General features: G+C 41.4%; 1 protein-coding gene across 5 annotated transcripts in view; it reads right to left on the reverse strand.

Moving 5' to 3' along the window:
* elmo1 (engulfment and cell motility 1 (ced-12 homolog, C. elegans)) overlaps positions 1 to 18,555 on the reverse strand; it is a 277,120-nt gene that overhangs the window by 108,915 nt on the left and 149,650 nt on the right. For all 5 annotated transcript variants that reach the window (XM_041184319.1, XM_041184321.1, XM_041184320.1 and 2 more), the window contains exon 15: positions 4,354 to 4,462. In XM_041184319.1, coding sequence (XP_041040253.1) covers positions 4,354 to 4,462 — 109 coding nt within the window. The remainder of the gene's footprint in view (positions 1 to 4,353; positions 4,463 to 18,555) is intronic.

The following is an 18,555-nucleotide window of genomic DNA, read 5'->3' on the forward strand; positions in this document are numbered from 1 at the left end:
GCAGCTCAACTGCAATGGAGTGTCAGCCTACATTATACTCAAATCTCTGGAGCTGGGCTTGAACCCATAACCTGCTGAATCAGAGGCTAACACTCAAGAACAACAGAATGTATGACTTTAAAATTACATCTGTCACCATGGCCAAAATACCTCCAGCCTCTAACCCTGCCTTACCTTTTGTCTATATTTGATCTCATTTCCCCCATGTACCTCAGCAGACTGACGAGTACATATTGAATAGAATGTGAAGGTATTACAATATTTAATTTGCTTTTAATTATTAGCAAGATGATTAGGACATGACTTTTCTCTTTATTTTTCAAACAATAATCAAATACCTGAGCTCTCCCAAGTACTTTGTTCAGTCTAATGTCATTGCCAGGGTAATTGCAAAAAGCGCCAGGCTAGGTCTGCAAAGTTTCGCAATCTATAAATTTATTTATAACAAAATAATAATTTAACATCTTCCAAATCATCCCACTGGCACTTTGAATTGAACCAACTCATCTTATACTGTTCCATTACACAGAATCTGTCAGCTAGTTAGTGATTTTGGACAAGACGTGTGACGACACAAGCGCTATCCATCAAATGCCTGACAGTCCCAACTGGAGATGACAAATTGGTAATTTACCCTGGAACACAATGCCAATGCCTTTGCACCATAATAAATCTGAGAATACTTCCCATGTGTCTGACAATCAGATGGGTCTGGTGTTCATTCCCTTGGATAATGCAGACATGGAACTCTAGAAGTTTACAGTACAGGAGGCTGGTGTTTGGCCCAACACATCTGGGCTGGCTCTTTACTAGAGCAATCCAATACTAATCCCACTGCCCTATCTATCCCCATTGCCCTATACCATTCCAAAATTAATCCCACTGTCCTACTCTCTCTCTCCATAGTACTATACCATTCCAAAATTAATCCCACTGTCCTACTCTCTCCCCATAGTACTGTACCTATTCCAAAATTAATCCCACTGTCCTACTCTTTCCCCATAGTGTTATACCATTCCAAAATTAATCCCACTGCCCTAATCTCTCCCGATAGTGTTATACCATTCCAAAATTAATCCTATTGCCCTAGTTGATCCCCAAAGCCCTGTAACAATCCAGAAGTAGTCCCCCTGCCCTTCTCTCTCTCTTCAACTGATTCTGTATCTTTCTCCAATGCATCACACTTATTTTAATCTTACAATATCATGCACTTCTGGTACATCTCACTCCATAATAAAACAGACTTCTGTGTGTTTACATGGGCTGTTCTTAATCACAAATCTTACTATTAACGCTTTCTGTGCTTTGTATATTAATGGCATTTGGTACAGTATTAAAATAAACTGGCATGGAACACTAACTCATCATTCTATTTACAAGAGAAATGCAGGCTGTCCTCTGTTAGCGTTAGCAATTCTGGTCTCTTGCCCATTCTCAATTTTCATTGCTTCACTATTGGTGGCCACGTTTTCAGTTGCCTTAGCCTTGAGCTCTGGAATTTTTTCCCTAAACCTCTCCGAATCGCTACCTGTCTTTCTTCCTTTAAGGTGCTCCTTTTGCTAAAGTTTTGGTCAACTATTGCAATATCTACTCAGTATCAAATTTTACTAGAGAACATTCCTATGAAGCAGGAATGCTTGGGATATTTTAGTAGCCTAAAGGTGTTAAATGAATGCAATTTGTTAACATCTCCAAAACCTTCTTAGTCATTCAGAGCTACACTTTAAGTTGCCAAGAGACACTGCTTACCAATCACCAGTAAGTCTGAATTAGATTTACAAAAATCTTATTTAAATGGAAGTAATGGTTACCACCAGATAAAACAAACCCTAGGCCCTTTCCTCCATCTACTGTGAAATTTTAACTCACTGAAGGAGTGAATACATTGAGTAAACTGAGCAACTAACAATTTAACTACCAGTTTACACTCTAGAGATGCTCAAAGCATTAGGCCAGATGAAACATATATTTGTCAATTTTTTTCAAATATAAAATCCTTGGTTTGTCTCAGAATAGTTGAGTCAGGTTTTTGGAGGAGTCGGACAGTATCAGTGCGATTAAACAGTACTAGGAAGGGGTTGGGGCGGCGACAGTAATAAACATATTTCAATCATTCTGAAGACATGCAATTCTTCTGTTTAGCCATCATTCCTAGCAGAACAGCTGCCTCACGGTGTGCTTTGTAGTTCACTGAAGGAATGGAGGTTGACATACACTTATCGCCAGCAATGTGTATATATATTTATGTATATATATATATATATATATATGTAAGGGTGTGCACACATGCGGCTAAATGCACACTGCAGCTATGGGATGTGAGTTCCATCACTAGAGAATAGGTACTGTGCAAACAAGTGGGATTAAAGGGTGACGAGTCCCCAGAACCCGATGGCCTACATCCCAGAGTCTTAAAAGAAGTGGCAGCGGAGATAGTGGATGCATTGGTTATAATATTCCAAAATTCCCTGGATTCTGGAAAGGTTCCAGTGGATTGGAAAAATGCTAATATAACGCCCTTATTCAAAAAGGCGAGGTGGGGGGGGTTGGGGGGTGGGTAGGAAACTATAGACCAGTTAGTTTAACGTCTGTCGTTGGGAACATGTTGGAATCCATTATTAAGGAAGTAGTAAAGGGGCATTTGGAAAGTCAAAATGCAATCCATCAGAGCCAGCATGCTTTTATGAAGAGTAAATCGTGTTTGACTAATTTGCTAGGGTTCTTTGAAGATGTGACAAGCAAAGTGGATAACGGGGATCCTGCAGATGTAGTATTTCTGGACTTCCAGAAGGCCTTTGATAAGGTGCCGCACAAAAGATTAATACACAAGATAAGATCACATGGAGTTAGGGGTAATATATTAGCTTGGATAGAGGATTGGCTAACCAACAGAAAAGGGACAGTCAGGATAAATGGGTCTTTTTCTGGATGGCAAGCTGTAACTAGTGGGGTGCCACAGGGTTCGGTCCTTGGACCCCAACTATTTACAATCTATATTAAAGACTTGGATTCAGGGATAGAAGGTACTATAGCTAAATTTGCAGATAACACCAAAATAGGTGGGAAAGTAAGTTGCAATGAAGAAATAAGAAATTTACAAATGGATATGGACAGGTTAGGTGAATGGGCCAAAATTTGGCAGATGGAGTTTAACGTGGGTAAATGTGAGGTTATCTATTTTGGTTGGAACAATAAAAAGGCAACTTATTATTTAAATGGAGAGAAACTTCAGAATGCTTCAGTGCAAAGGGATCTGGGTGTCCTTGTGCATGAATCGCTGAAAGCTAGTATGCAGGTGCAGCAGATAATAAGGAAGGCAAATGGAATTTTGGCATTTATTGCTAAAGGAATAGAGTATAAAAATAGGGAAGTGTCGTTGTAACTGTACAAGGCATAGGTGAGACTGCACCTGGAGTACTGTGCACAGTTTTGGTCCCCTTACTTGAGGCAGGATGTAGTTGCATTGGAGGCAGTTCAGAGGATGTTCACTAGATTGATTCCAGAGATGCGGGGCTTGTCTTATGAGGAGAGATTAAGCAGATTAAGCCTATACTTGCTAGAGTTTAGAAGGATGAGAGGAGATCTAATTGAGGTATAAAAGATACTAATGGGGATAGACAAAGTTGACATGGAGTGGATGTTTCCCCTTGTGGGGCATTCTAAAACAAGAGGCCATAGTTATAGGCTAAGGGGTGGTAGATTTAAATCAGAGATGAGGAGGAATTATTTTTCTCAAAGGGTCGTGAATCTGTGGAATTCACTACCTCAGAGTGCAGTGGATGCCAGGATGCTGAATAAATTTGAGGATATAGACAGATTTTTTGTTAGTAACGGGTTGAAAGGTTATGGGGAGAGGGTGGAAAATTGGAGTTGAGGCCGAAATGAAATCAGCCATGATCGTATCGAATGACAGGGCAGGCTCAAGGGGCTGAATTGCCTACTCTTGCTCCTAGTTCTTATGTTCTTTAAGCAGTGTTTCTAGGGGTGTCATTTTGAAAGGTGCCAAGCACAGACCAGATGCTTCTGCAAGAACAAGTAGCTGGAGAAGTTGCTCTTTGATATATGCATCACCAAGCAGTAGCACTGGCAGAAGCTTGGAACCAATCATCACACCATCCTCTCCAACATTAGTGATCCAGGGCACAGAAGAGCAAGAATGGGCCAAAGTCTTACGTTCAAACCACGCCCACCTCCCCCCACCAAAAAAACTAAATTGAAGGAAATCGGCAACAAAAAGTAGTTTAAGCTTATTTTTAAAATGTTTGAAGGAAACAAACAGAATTGGTACTAACAGAGGCTCCTTATTTTAACAAACTATGTGATTGCACTTAAAATGGCAAGTTAAAAACTTACGAAGTTCTCCCACTTTAAGGATTTCGCAAAGCATCCTGGTGAGCTCGATGCTACTTCTACCAAACGGACACTCATGCTTGTCTTCTCGACTACTATTCTCCAGTACGATCTAGGAAGAATCCCAGAAGGGGCAAGAAAGTTATGGTAATTTACTCTTACACTATCAGCACAGCACTGGGATTGATGTCAATGGCTTTATATATAAATTGCATAAAATTTTACAATACAGAAAGAAGCATTCAGCTTAACTGGTCTATGCTGGTGTTGGAAGCTATATATGACCATTCTCCCATCTAACTACTTCTCTCCCTATCAACATATCTTTCGATTCCTTTCTCAATTGTGTACTTATCTAGGCTTCCCCTTGAATGCATCGGTAGCAAGTTTCACGGTCTTATCACTCTCTGGATAAAGAGGTTTCTCCTGAATTCCTTATTGGATTTATTGGTAACTAACTTGCATTTATGGGTCCCGGTTTTGAATTGCCCACAATACATTTCTACTGATATTATTACAGGTACTGTCTCTCTAAACTGACAACCTTGGGACTGAGTCAGTGCCAGATTTCAGATCTTCCCTGTTTTCAGAGAGAAAAAAATTGCAACCTTAATTCAATGAATAGGAGGCACACGAAATCAAGTGAATAAGTTTCTTTTTATTAAAGTTTTTAAAAAGAGTACATAATTGTGAAGAAATAACATTTTGAAAAAATTAAAATAAAAAGGTAAGTAAGGCTGACTTACCAGCTGTGCTGGATTCAAATTATGGGTCAGATGGATTGGGCCAAGCCAGGTCAGGTAGGGTCAAGGGTGCTTGAACAATCGAAGCATGGGAAAAGACTAGCCCATGAAGCGTCTAGCTAGGATGGTGCGCCACCTCACCAGTGCAACACCTAGCCAAGTTTTTGACTGATTTAATAACAATTAAACTTAATGCATGGCAGCTTATAAAAATGTCCAGTTTTCGGACAATTCTAGTTTTCAGATAGCTGAATTTAAGACACTGTACCTGAACTTGCAATGAGAATGACACTTACACAATGTTCTACTGCTTTAGTTACAATGGGCATGCAATATCTGATGGCAAGAAAGAGGTTTGCATCATGATTGCTTCAGAAAAGCCTTTTCAGAGTTAGTGCATAGGCTTAACACATTGTAGATAAACTGCGCAATTGCAAAACACTAACCGCGGGTGCCACAGAATGGCATGTAGTGGGTCTGTGGCAATCACCTGCACTGCAGGTAAACCCTCTTATTTTCTCCTACCACATAATTAATGCAATTAAGACTTCTTATATTACAGTTTGGGTTTTCTGGATATGCAGAATAACACTTGCTGGCCAAAAGTACAAAAATGATATAAATACAAATACATCAAGATCCCAATCTCAAGCTTTGCCACATTGGGAATGTACTATGAAAAGTTCTTCCCCCCCTAATGGGATGGGGAAAGGAGAGAAGAAACAGACCATGTGAACATATGAATTAGGAGCAGTAGTCCATTTGGCCCCTCGAGCCTGCTCCATCATTCCGTAAGATCATGGCTGATCTGACTGTGGCCTTAACTCTACTTTCCTATCTACCCCCTATACCCTTTGACTCCTTTGTCAATCAATAATCTCTTTAATACAGTCTTAAAAACATTCAAAGACCCTGCCTCCACCGCTCTCTGGGTAAACAAATTCCACAGACTAATGTCTCTTTGACAGAAAAAAATTCTTCTGATCTCTGTCTTAATGGGAGACTCCTTATTTTTAAACTGTGTCCCCTAGTTCTAGTCTTAGACCAGCACATCAATGATGCAGAGTGCAATACTGAGCAATGCACGTCCGTTTCCCAATAGCCTTTCCAGAGCAGCGTTACAGGAAGTGACCCATCGGTATGTCTGGATGCAACAGGTAAGAGGGGAAGGAAGAAACTTCTAAAGACAGACTTTCCATCTTATATCTCAAGACTCACACAGAAGATTTAAGATCTCAAAATTTTGTGTAGCTTAATAACATCAGACTCTAACTTTACAGCTGGAAAAATATCAAATTGTCTCAATTACATATATTCCTGGCACCTAATCTGTGCATATTCAGACAAGGAGTTATAAAATAACAACACTGTCAATGGCATTTAAGTCTCGGGATGGGATGTAGCTGTAACCAGGTAGCGTACGCTGACTGCTATTCTGGCTTGCTTTAAGCTTGGTTGGAAATATCAAATCTCATTCATGAACAGTGACAGACATTGCCTCCATGCTCCACCCAAAGAGAAGAGAAAGCACCACTAGCTATCACAGGAGGATAAAAAAGCGTACAATCCTACGCCTAGTTTTCACAAGGTCACAGAACACGACAAGTCCCGGAGTTGATTGATGTCTCGAAGCCACTGCAATATTTCAATTTGAAACCACACTCCCCAACTGCCACCCCCCACTGCTGTGCTTGAATTGTCCTATACACAATGTATTACTATTCCAGGCACTCCAATTTATGCTCTAATCAGCCACAGCATGTCAAGTTTGTGAGATCCTCCAACAAAGGGCATCAGAATATTCAATATATATTTAAATTAACAATGAATAAATGTTAGAGGTGACAGCAGCCATCAATTGTTCTATATGAATCAATGCAAAACTGCAGCAAATAACTTGTGAAGAGATTTCCTTTCAACACATTCATGACTCAAGCCACCATTAGAATCATAGTTCCTGATTCAAGTGAACCACGTAATATTATGATGCTCCTGCTGTTCAGACTTCAGGCTGCATTTAGTAGCCTCACAAATGTGTGCTATGCCTCTGTTAACAATAACAATTCCACTCTACAACGATTCTAGTACTTAGCTTTCTTCTTATCTTAGGCTGTGTGGCATAAGAACAGAATCTAGCTACAAGCAATTGTCAAAGAAAAAGAAATGTCCCACAGGTCAGACTCTGGTGACAGCTCACAACCTAATGCATTATCTGCATTAGCCATGGCTCAGTGGCAGTGCTCTTGCCTCTGAGCCAGAAAGTTGTGGGTTCAAGCCCCACTCCAGATACTTGAGCAGTGCACTCACTGAGGCCTGTCTGCCCTCTCAAGCAGATCTAAAAGATCCTATGACACTATTTCCCTATGTCTTGGCCAATATTTGACCCTCAACCAACATCAGTAAATCAGATTATCTGGTCATTATTACACTGCTGCATGTGGGAGCTTGTCATGCACACTTTGGCTGCTGCGTTTCCTACATTATAACAGAGGCTATACTTCACATGTAATTCATTACTATAAAGTATTTAGAGACACCCGAAAGCGATACTTGTAATTATAAAGCACCTTTTGTAATCTTAGGATGCCCCAAAGTACTTTACAGCAAAAGTGGTAGCAATAGTGATCTGCCTAAGGGTAGATCTCTGCTCATTTCTCCACTCAGTCTTGTGTTTTCCTCTTCACTTGCCTGTAGGAGCCTCCCATTTTCAATCTCAAGCTGTCTAACATCGTCGGTCTCTTCCTCCCTCTGGCCTACATCCCACTAATCTTCCTCAATCGCCTCCTTCAGCAAGTTCTCAATGCCTTTGAATATAGTCAATCCAACTTCGATGGCTTTTTTTGATGATATTCATTAACGATCTTTCCTCCTCCACCATCCTTAAGAGTTCTTCATTGCTCCTATTTTCTCTCCAACAAACCCGCTCCCATCCTTCTCCAGGACCACATTTCACAATTTTCTAATCTTTGGCTGCCCGCTTTCTCAGGGTCCAGGTTTCAGCCCCGGTTCAACAAGACACTCCAAATCACAGTCTTGATTATTCTTTTCTTAAGATTTCATTCTTCTGCTGAGCAATTCTCCATGTTTGGTGAATATATTTTTTGCAATTGCTATTCTTGCTCTGATCTCTTTATGGCAATAACCATCTTCTGACAAGATACTTAAACTGTGATACCCGTTCCAACTGTTGGCCATTTATCCTGACTTCTACGTGCCCACCATTATTGCTTCCGATCTTCATAAATTGTCTTTTTTACATTAATTTTCATTTCGAGAGTCTTCATCACTTCATTGTTTCTATCCACTAGTATCTGTGGATCTTTTGCTGTGTTATACACAAGGGCCTGCTCATCTGCAAATCTCACCGCCTTGACCAACTGACCTCCTACTTTGACTTCATCAAGTGCTTCTTTTATCATGGCTTCCACATAGATGTTAAAGAGGAACGGCGATAGAAGAGAGCTTCGTCTCACCCCATGCCCAATTACACCAGGTTCAGTTTCATCAAATACAGTCCTGATTATCGCAGCCTGTCCCATGTACAGAGCTGCAATCGTTCTTTTATCTCTCCAGTCAACTCTGATCACCTTCAATATTTTCAACAGCTTTTGCCAGTTCATCTGGTGGAAATATTTTCATAATCTACAAAGTAGGTGTACATTTTTTGCTGTTATTCTTTGCTTCTTTTATTTAATACTCATCACTGCTATAATGTCTCTAGCTCCACATCCCTTCCTAAAGCTGAATTGATCACAACTGATGTAACGGCTTGCTTTGGCTTCCAGCCAATTTGCCTTGAACATTACCTTGGATGCTTGCGTAATCAAGGTTTTGCGCAATGGTCTTCACATTTCATAGGTATTTGCCTTCTCTCCAGTGGAACCACTGCATCCTCAAAGAATCTGGCATTCTAACCGTCTATTAATAGTCTCCCTCTCTCTACCTCCCCATCACAATCCTTTTCATAATATATTAACTCTTGGGAACTGGGCATCACTTGGTGTATCTGACATTTATTGCCAATCCCTAGAACTGGGCATCACTTGGTGTATCTGACATTTATTGTCAATCCCTAGAACTGGGCATCAATTGGCATACCTGACATTTATTGTCAATCCCTAGTTGCCCTGAGAAGGCAGTAGCACAAGTAAGTGGTGCCAGCTTGTTTTATTTCCAGAGGTTTTTAAACAGTGCCAGTCAACTCCCTGTGCCGCAGGGCTGCCAATATAAAGTTGCTTTCCTTCACCCTTACTTTAACTCCCTCCTCTCAATGCCTTCATCTTGTTCACTTCTCTTCCTGCTTCTTCTCACTCATTTCTGTTCACTTTCTCACTCTAGTTTTACCTCTGCTCTGCTTGTTCCTTCAACATTCCCCATCCCTCCCATTTCCTACAACATTCACAATAACTCCCAGGTTGGTAATGGGGGAGAGACTAAATGCCACAAAGAAATTACAGGCAGATTGGGATGGTGCAGGAAGAGGAAAGAAACACCAGGAAGCAGACACAATTATCGACAGCTGTACACACACAAATCTTTGATGTTGGCAGGACAAGCTGAGAAGGATGTTACGCATATGGGATCCTTGGCTTTATAAGCATTGCGCTAAATAAATCACTGGTTAAGCTCCAGCTGGAGTAGTGTGTCCAATTCTGGGTACCAAACTTTTAGGAAGGATGTCAAGACGTTAAAGATGATGCAGAAGAGATTTACTAGAATGGCACCAGAGATGAGGGGCTTCAATTACATAGCGGGACTAGAGAAGTTGGGATTGTTCTCCAAAGAGCAGAGATGGTTAAGGAGAGATTTGCTAAAGGCATTCAAAATCATGTTGGGTTTTGATAGGGTAATTTTTCTTTAATTTTTTTCATAGGATGTAGGCATCGTTGACTAAGCTAGCATTTGTTAACCATCCCTAATTTTATTTGAGGTGGTGGTGGTGACCTTCTTGAACTGCTGCAGTCCATAAGGTGTAGATACCCGCACAGTGCTGTTAGGAAGGGAGTTCCAGGAATTTGACCCGGCGACAGTGAAGGAATGGTGATATAGTTCCAAGTCAGGATGGTGTTTGGCTCAGAGAGGAATCTGCAGTTGGTGACGTTCCCAGACATCTGCTGCCTTTGTCCTTAGGGATGTTTGTTATCATGGGTTTGGAAGGTGCAATGGAAGGAGCTTTGGTGAGTTGTTGCACTGCATCTTGTAGATGGTATACACTGCTGCCACTGTGCGTTGGTGGTGGATGAGGTGCCAATCAAGTGGGCTGCTTTGTCCTGCATTTTGTCTAGTTTCTTGAGTGTAGTTGGAGTGGTACTCTTCCAGGCAAGTGCAGAGAATTCCATCATGCTCCTGGATTGTGCCTTGCAGGTGGTAGACCAGCTTTGGGGAGTCAAAAGGTGAATTACTCATCACAGAATGCCCAATCTCTAACGTGGTCTTGTAGCCGAAAAATGTATATGGCTGGTGTCGTTCAGTTTCTGGTCAATGGTAACCCCCCCCAGGGTGCTGACAGAGGGGGATTCAGCGGTGGTAATGCCATTGAATGTCAAGGGGAGATGGTGAGATTTACTCTTGTTGGAAATAGTCATTACCTGGCACTTGTGTAGCATGAACATTACTTGCCACTTATCAGTCCAAGCCTGAATGTTATCCAGGTCTTTCTACATATATACATGGACTTCTTCAATATCTGAGGAATTACAAATGGTGCTGAACATGGTGCAATTATCAGCAAAACATCTGCACTTCTGTCCTTAAGATGGAGGGAAGGTCATTGATGAAGCAGCTGAAGGTGGTTGGGCTTAGGGCAAGACCCTAAGGAACTCTTGCTGCAATGTCCTGGGACAGGAATGACTGACCTCCAACAACCACAACCATCTTCCTTTGAGCTAGAGATGACACCAGCCAGCCAGATTCATATTGACTCCAGCTTTGCTGCGGCTTCTTGATGCCACACTCGGTCAAATGCTGCCTTGATGTCAAGTACTGTCACTCTCACCTCACTTCCGGAGTTCAGCTCTTTTGTCCATGTTTGGACCAAGGCTGTAATGAGGTCAGGAGCTGAGTAGCTCTGGCAGAACTCAAACTGAGCATCAGTGAGCAGGTTAGTGCTAAGCAAGTGCTGCTTGATAGCACTGTTGACAACACCTTTCATCACTTTTCTGGTCATCAGGAGTAGACTGATGGAGTGGTAGTTGGCCTGGTTGGATTTGTCCTGCTTTTTATGGACAGGACATACCTGGGCAATTCTCCAGATTGTAAGGTAGATGCCAGAGTTGTAGCTGTACTGGAACAGCTTGGCTCAGGGCACAGCCAGTTCTGGAGCACAAGTCTTCAGTACTATTGCCGGAATGTTGTCAGGGCCCATAGCTTTTGCAGTATCCAATGCCTTCAGCTCTATCTTGTTATCACATGGAGTGAATCGAATTAGCTGACGGCTGGCATCTTGATGCTGAGGACCTCAGGCGGAAGATGGTTGCAAATGCTTCAGCCTTGTCTTTTTCCACTGATGTGCTGGGCTCCCCCAGTGTTAAGGATGGGGATATTTGTGGAGCCTCCTCCTCTGGTTACTTTTTAAAAATTGTCCATTACCATCCATGACTGGATGTGGCAGAACTGCAGAGTTATCTAATCCATTGGTTGTGGGATCACTTAGCTCTATCGCTTCCAGCTCTGAAACGTCACCTCATTTTTAGGTATGCCTGGTGCTGCTCCTGGCATGCCCTGCTGCACGCTTCATTGAACAAGGGTTGATCTTCCAATTTGATGATAATGGTACAGTGAGGGATATGCCAGGCCATGAGGTTACAAATTGTAGTTGGATACAGCTCTGCTGCTGCTGATGGCCCACAGCACCTCATGGATGCCCAGTTTCGAGTTGCTCGATCTGTTCAAAATCTATTCCATTTAGCACGGCGGTAGCGCCACACAACATGGTGGACAATATCCTCAATGTGACGATAGGATTTCATCGCCAAAGGACTGTGCAGTAAGGAGAAACTATTTCCAGTGGCAGTAAGGTCAGTAACCAGAGGGGGCAGATTTAAGGTAATTGGCAAAAGAACCAGAGTGGCATGGGGATGAGATGAGGAGAATTTTTCTTACATAGATAATTATGATAATCTGGAATGCACTGCCTGAAAGGGCAGCCGGAGCTGATTCAATGCTAACTTTCAAAATTAAATCACTTAAATAGACTGAGGGAAAAATACTCAGGAATACAGGCAAAGAGCAGTGGAGTCAGATTAATTGGATTAATCGTTCATGGGATGTGGGTGTCGCTGGCGAGGCCAGCATTTATTGCACATCTCTAATTAGCTCAATCACAGAGCCAGCACAGGCATAATGGGTTGAAATGGCTTCTTCTGTGTTGCAGCAATCTATAAAGAAAACTTAAAAATACACCAAATTAATCTCCCATTGATTTTTCTTCCAAGTTGCTAGGAGCAGTGTCCAGGAAATTTATTTTTAATTACTGGAGATGCCAGCACAATTGGGGAGGGTTGGCAGCCCAAATGCAGACAGAATATAGATCAAGATTGCTTGTATTTACTGACATTATAAAGCAATTCAATAACAATTTTCTGAATCCAATATGAATATCAAAAGTTTCAAAGTTTGCTCCCTGCATTATTCTCTGTCCAGAGGCTATGGCATACTGTGATCCCTGCATTAATTACATCTGACTGAACAACCCGAATATATTCTGCCTTTTTCATTTTGCTAAAAGTTACATCTAATGTTTATGGAGCTGGAAGAATGTTATGCTAATCCATAATAATAGCTGCAAAGATCCCCTGCTGCTAGCATTAGTTTTATTTTCAGATTGCTTTCATTCCCATTTGAAATACAGGATAGAGGGGTGTCTTCTGGGACTCATTCATACCATGTTCTAATCCAGAAAGCCAGTTTTTACTCAGTTTTACACTTATTTACAGAGTGAAACGTTACAAACATAGATCTCCTAAATCAACCACACCAGTTTCAATAAGTATCTCCTTATCTGTGTTCAAGTGCCCAATACCTTCACTCAATCAAACAGTTAATACACCATTCTGATAATTGGAATATGTGCCAATAACTCAATGTTCCTTTTATAAGAAATGGAAAACTCGGGAGTTGTTGTGATAAAACTGTTGGAAGAATCTACTATGAATAACATGCAACCTCAAAGTCTACAAGCTGGTACAGTGCTTTCTTCTCATTGATTGCAACTTGTTCCTTCTCTCATCAAAACAGACGGTGAGCCTATCTTACGGTTTGGATAATTAATGGCCCTCATGTGCAATGCTACTAGCTATGTGTTCCTTCATCTCTGCTAGCACAAACTACATAGTGACCTTTTAAAGTTAGTGATTAAAAACAGAAGACCAGCTTGTTTGCCACTTTATTTTTCTCTCTTCTGAAATTAAATTCTGGTAGCTCTATGGATCTAGCAATAAAACAATGGATTAATAAAATATGATTAACAAATTGTCTACATCATTGGTGATCTGTGCCACCTACTGCCTATAGAAATGATCAGCAGGGATATCCAATTTCCAAATATTTCTCACAAGTGTGTGTGAGAGATGATTCACAACATAATATGGGTTTCTTAGATCAAACTGGGGATTATGGACTTGATGCAATTTTAGCCTAGGGCCTAATTTGTGGAGCTACTGGTGACCTCACACCATGTGTGGAAGCTTAAAGTCTCGACTTTGGATGGTGCTCCTTGAAAACCCTGTGGAGAAGAAACATCCTCTTCTGAAAGCACCTCGTAACTACAGCTTCCTGGGTACAAGACACCAGGCCCAAAAGTTATTATGCACAGCAATAACTGGAGAAACACCAAACTTAAAAATGTCTCAGATTTCAATGTCTTGAGTAATCACTGACTATCTGGCCTGGCTTCAGTGATGACATGGTGCCGGTTGGAGTTACAGCACTTTGATCAGGAATTAATGCAGTGCACTGCTGGTGACATTTGAATTTTTTGTAAAACCCTTTCTTAATTTTATTCCAGTAGCAAAGTAAATTAGTTGTTATATTATGAGTAAGAGGGTTTTGCCCATTCTTTGAAACTCAATAGATACCTGGATAGAATAAATGCACTCAAAGCAACTTGTGCTGGGAAAGGGTGAGTGGGGAGACAGAAATATTTAAAGAATTGAAAACGACCAGAGCGGGATATTAAACAGCCAAACAGTGCTGCCCTTTGAGAAGGGATCGAGGAGAATGGGCCTATATTCTCTTGAATTTGTAAGAATGAGAAGTGACCTTATGAGGCATAAAAAATCCTTAGAGGGCCTGAGAGCATAGATGCTGAGAGACTGTCTCCCCTGGCTGCAGAGTCTAACATTAGGCATTGTAATCTCAGGGTAAGGGATCAGCCATATATGACTGAGCTGAGGAGAAACTTCTTCACTCAGAAGATCGTTAATCTTTGGAATTCTTCTACCCCAGAGCTCAGTGGTTGAATATATTCAAGACTGGGATCAATAGATTTTTGATATTAAGGGAATCAAGGGACATGGGGATGGAGTAGGAAGCAGAGTTGAGGTGACACACACAAACTTACTTGAATGCCACAGCAGGCTCAGGGGGAACCTATTTTTCATGTCTTTATCATGTGTCTGGTAAAGTTTTCATAGGGATTTTTACTACCAGATCATTGAGTTAATTGATAGAAAGTGAAAACAGGACCAAAGAATACAGTTTCTTTTGGTCTTCACTAGTCATGTATAAATTTTTACATTTATCTAATGACTGAGAGGTATGTTGCATAATGAGTACTCTGGTTAAGTGAATTTTTAAAAGGATTGTTGGAAAGGTTTTTGATGGCAGAGAACGTCACCCAAAGACAAAATATGGCAGAAAATTACCCTCAGGCATCTGAAAGAAAGCCAATCTGAGGAAAAGGATGCTGGAGTCATCATAGGCTCTTATCCAATCCTATAGATTTATAGATATTTTTGCAGATATATATTTAATAGCCTTCAAATGTTACATTTTCCTTTAAATTGCAATATAATAAAAAATAATTAGCATTATGAAACTGCGGACTCTTGTTCTTCACACCAGTCTCTGAATAAAGCATTTAAATTGTAATTTAGTTTCTCTCCCTTTATTCATTTTGGAATCTTCAAAGGATTTTTACAAAACACCAATGAATTCTGGCACTTAAATAATTCTCAAAGCAACATGATTTCATGCTCCACATTTCATGAGCTGGGCACTAAGCATTACAGAGGCACAGCCGTTAATTTTGTTCTGAAGCTCATCTTTCATGCATGAAGATAAAAAGGTAGCAATAGATTAATCCAAAACTGAGTCTTTATAAACTTGAAGTAGTATGATGCCATCTCCAAGTATACAGGCCCTTCTTCAGTACTTCAAAGGGCTGTCTTTCATAGTTGATATGTGCAACATCCAACTGTGATAATACTGAGCCCACGCTGATATGAATTTGCCAATGTAATTCACCCGTTACAAAGATAAGGCCACACGCACGAGGTAAAAAACGTGATCCTTTAAGATCTGGCTTGAAAGAGCATCTGCATCTCTGTAGACCTCAAACCAATATTCTCAACATATAGGTACAGGTTTCTGCATGAAAGTGACAGTTACTTCTCCTCTCCACTTTGTGTGCCTGTTGACCGTTACTCATTTTCCACTGTCTTGCCACCTATCACGACAAGCCTATCAACCTACTAAGTAGTCAATTTCTAACTACTAACATTTTTTATAAAAGCATTATACATGCTACAATGTAATAAACAGATCTCTTATTAGGGATGGGAGATGGCCCTAGCAATTATTGATGCCAGCGGATTCCAAAATATATTTTATATTTGTGGTACCAATGAGTCACATTTCTAGAAGAGCTGATAAATTATTAACACAGAGAAGCTGATAAGTAACCTGTTACAGATATATAAAATTGTGAAGGGGTTTGATAGGGCATAAACAAGATATTTCTTGTGGGATAGGAGATGGGGCTGTCCAAAACTAGGGTCATTATGTAAATTAATCACCATAAATCCAATGAGGAGTTCAGGAGAAAAGTCTTTACCCAGAGAGGGGTCAGAATGTGGAGTTTGTTGCCACATGGAGTGATTAGATAATTTGCATAGCATTAAGGATCAGCTAGGTCAGCACCCAAGGGAAAAAGGAATAGAAGGGTATGCAATTGGGGTAAGATGAAATAGAGTGGAAGGAAACTTGTGTGAAACATAAACACCAACATTGATCAGTTGCACCAAATGGCCTGTTTCTGGGTTTATGTAATTTGATTTTTAACTATATTCAAGACATTGACTGAAGTAACTCTGGCATGGCAGTGAGATGACACCAATTCTGATAAGCAAACAAATCATGCAAATGAAATGCATCTGAACTGCTGAGATATAGCTGGTGGTTTAAACAAATTATGCACAGGAGCCCCTCGAGCCTGCTCCGCCATTCAATTAGGTCATGGCTGATCTGTACTTCACCTCTAATTACCCTCAACACTATAACCTAAAAAAAAATCCATCGACCTCAGCCTTAAAAGCTCCAATTCTCCCAGGATTCACAGCCTTTTGCAGGAGAGAGTTTGAGATTACCACTACCACTTTGTGTGGAAAAAGCATATCCTGCTTCCACTTATGAATGGCCCAGTTTTAATTTAACATTATTCCCCTCGATGTTAATTACTGCATCAGAGGAAATAATTTCTCTGCATCTATCCTATCCAATCCTTTTTTCATTTTGAACATCACAATTTAGAATTCATTTAGAAAGGGAACAAATCAAGTTTATGTAAGAAATCCTCAAAATAACCTTTTTTAAATTAATTTATGGGATGTGGGCATTGCTGGCTAGGTCAGCATTTATTGCCCATCCCTAATTGCCCTTGAGAAGGTGGTGGTGAGCTGCCTTCTTCAACCACTGCAGTCCCTGTGGTCTAGCTACACCTACAGTGCTTCTAGGGAGGGAGTTCCAGGATGTTGACCTAGCGACATGATGGAATGGTGATATATTTCCAAGTCAGGATGGTGAGTGGCTTGGAGGAGGATTTCCAAGCGGTGGAATTCCCATGTGGCTGCTGCCCTTGTCCTTCTAGATGGTGATGGGTGTGGGTTTGGAATGTGCTGTCTAAGGAGGGTTGGTGAATTCCTGCAGTGCATCTTGTAGCTGGTAATCACTTCTGCCACTATTCATCAGTGATGGAGGGAGTGAATGTTTGTGGATGGGGTGCCAATCAAACGGGCTGCTTTGTCCTGGATGGTATCAAGCTTCTTGAGTGTCATTGGGGCTGCGCTCATCCAGGCAAGTGGGGAGTATTCCATCACACTCCAGGCTTGTGTCTTGTGGACAGGCTTTGGGGAGCCAGGTGATGAGTTACTTGTTGCAGGATTCCTAGCCTCTGACCTGCTCTTGTAACCCCAGTATTTATATGCTAGTCAGTTTCTGGTCAATGGTAACCTCCAGGATGTTGATGATAATGCGATTGAACATCAAGAGGCGATAGTTAGATTCTCTCGTGTTGCAGCTCATCATTGCCTGGCACTTGTGTGAAACAAATTTTACTTGCCATTTGTCAGTCCAAGCCTGGATATTGTTCAGGTCTTGCTGCATTTGGGCATGGACTGCTTCAGTATTTGAGGAGTCACAAATGGTGCTGAACATTGTGCAATCATCAGCAAACATCTGCACTTCTGACCTTATGATGGAAGGAAGGTCATTGATGAAGCAGCTGAAGGTGGTTGGGCCTAGGACACCGCCCTGAGAAACTCCTCCAGTGATGTCCTGGAGCTGAGATGACTGACCTGCAACAACCACAACCATCTTCCTTTGTGCTAGGTATGACTCCAACCAGCGGAGAGTTTGCCCCCTAATTCCCATTGACTCCAGTTTTGCTAAGGCTCCTTGATGCCATACTTGGTCAAATACTGCCTTTATGTCAAGGGCACTCACTGCTACATCACCTCTGCAGTTCAACTCTTTTGTCCATGTTTGAACCAAGGCTGTAATGAAGTCAGGAGTGACCCTGGCAGAACCCAAACTAAGCGTCAATGAGCAGGTTATTGCTAAGCAAGTGTCGCTTGATAGCACTGTTGTTGACCCCTTCCATCATTTTACTGATGATCGAGAGTAGGCTGATGGTACGGTAATTTTCTGGGTTGGATTTGTCCTGCTTTTTGGGTACAGGACATACCTGGGCAATTTTCCACATAGCTGGGTAGATGCCAATGTTCTAGCTGTACTGGAACAGCTTGGCTAGGGGCATGACAAGTTCTGGAGCACAAGTCTTCAGTACTATTGCCGGAATATTGTCAGGGCCCATTGCCTTTGCAGTATCCAGTTCCTTCAGCTGTTTCTTGATATCACATGGAGTGAATCGAGTTGGCTGTAGACTGGCATCTGTAATGCTGGGGACCTCTGGAGGAGGCCAAGATGGATCATCCACTCGGCACTTCTGGCTGAAGATTGTTGCGAA

This window comes from Carcharodon carcharias, chromosome 3, assembly GCF_017639515.1.
Source record: "Carcharodon carcharias isolate sCarCar2 chromosome 3, sCarCar2.pri, whole genome shotgun sequence".
NCBI lineage: Eukaryota > Metazoa > Chordata > Chondrichthyes > Lamniformes > Lamnidae > Carcharodon > Carcharodon carcharias.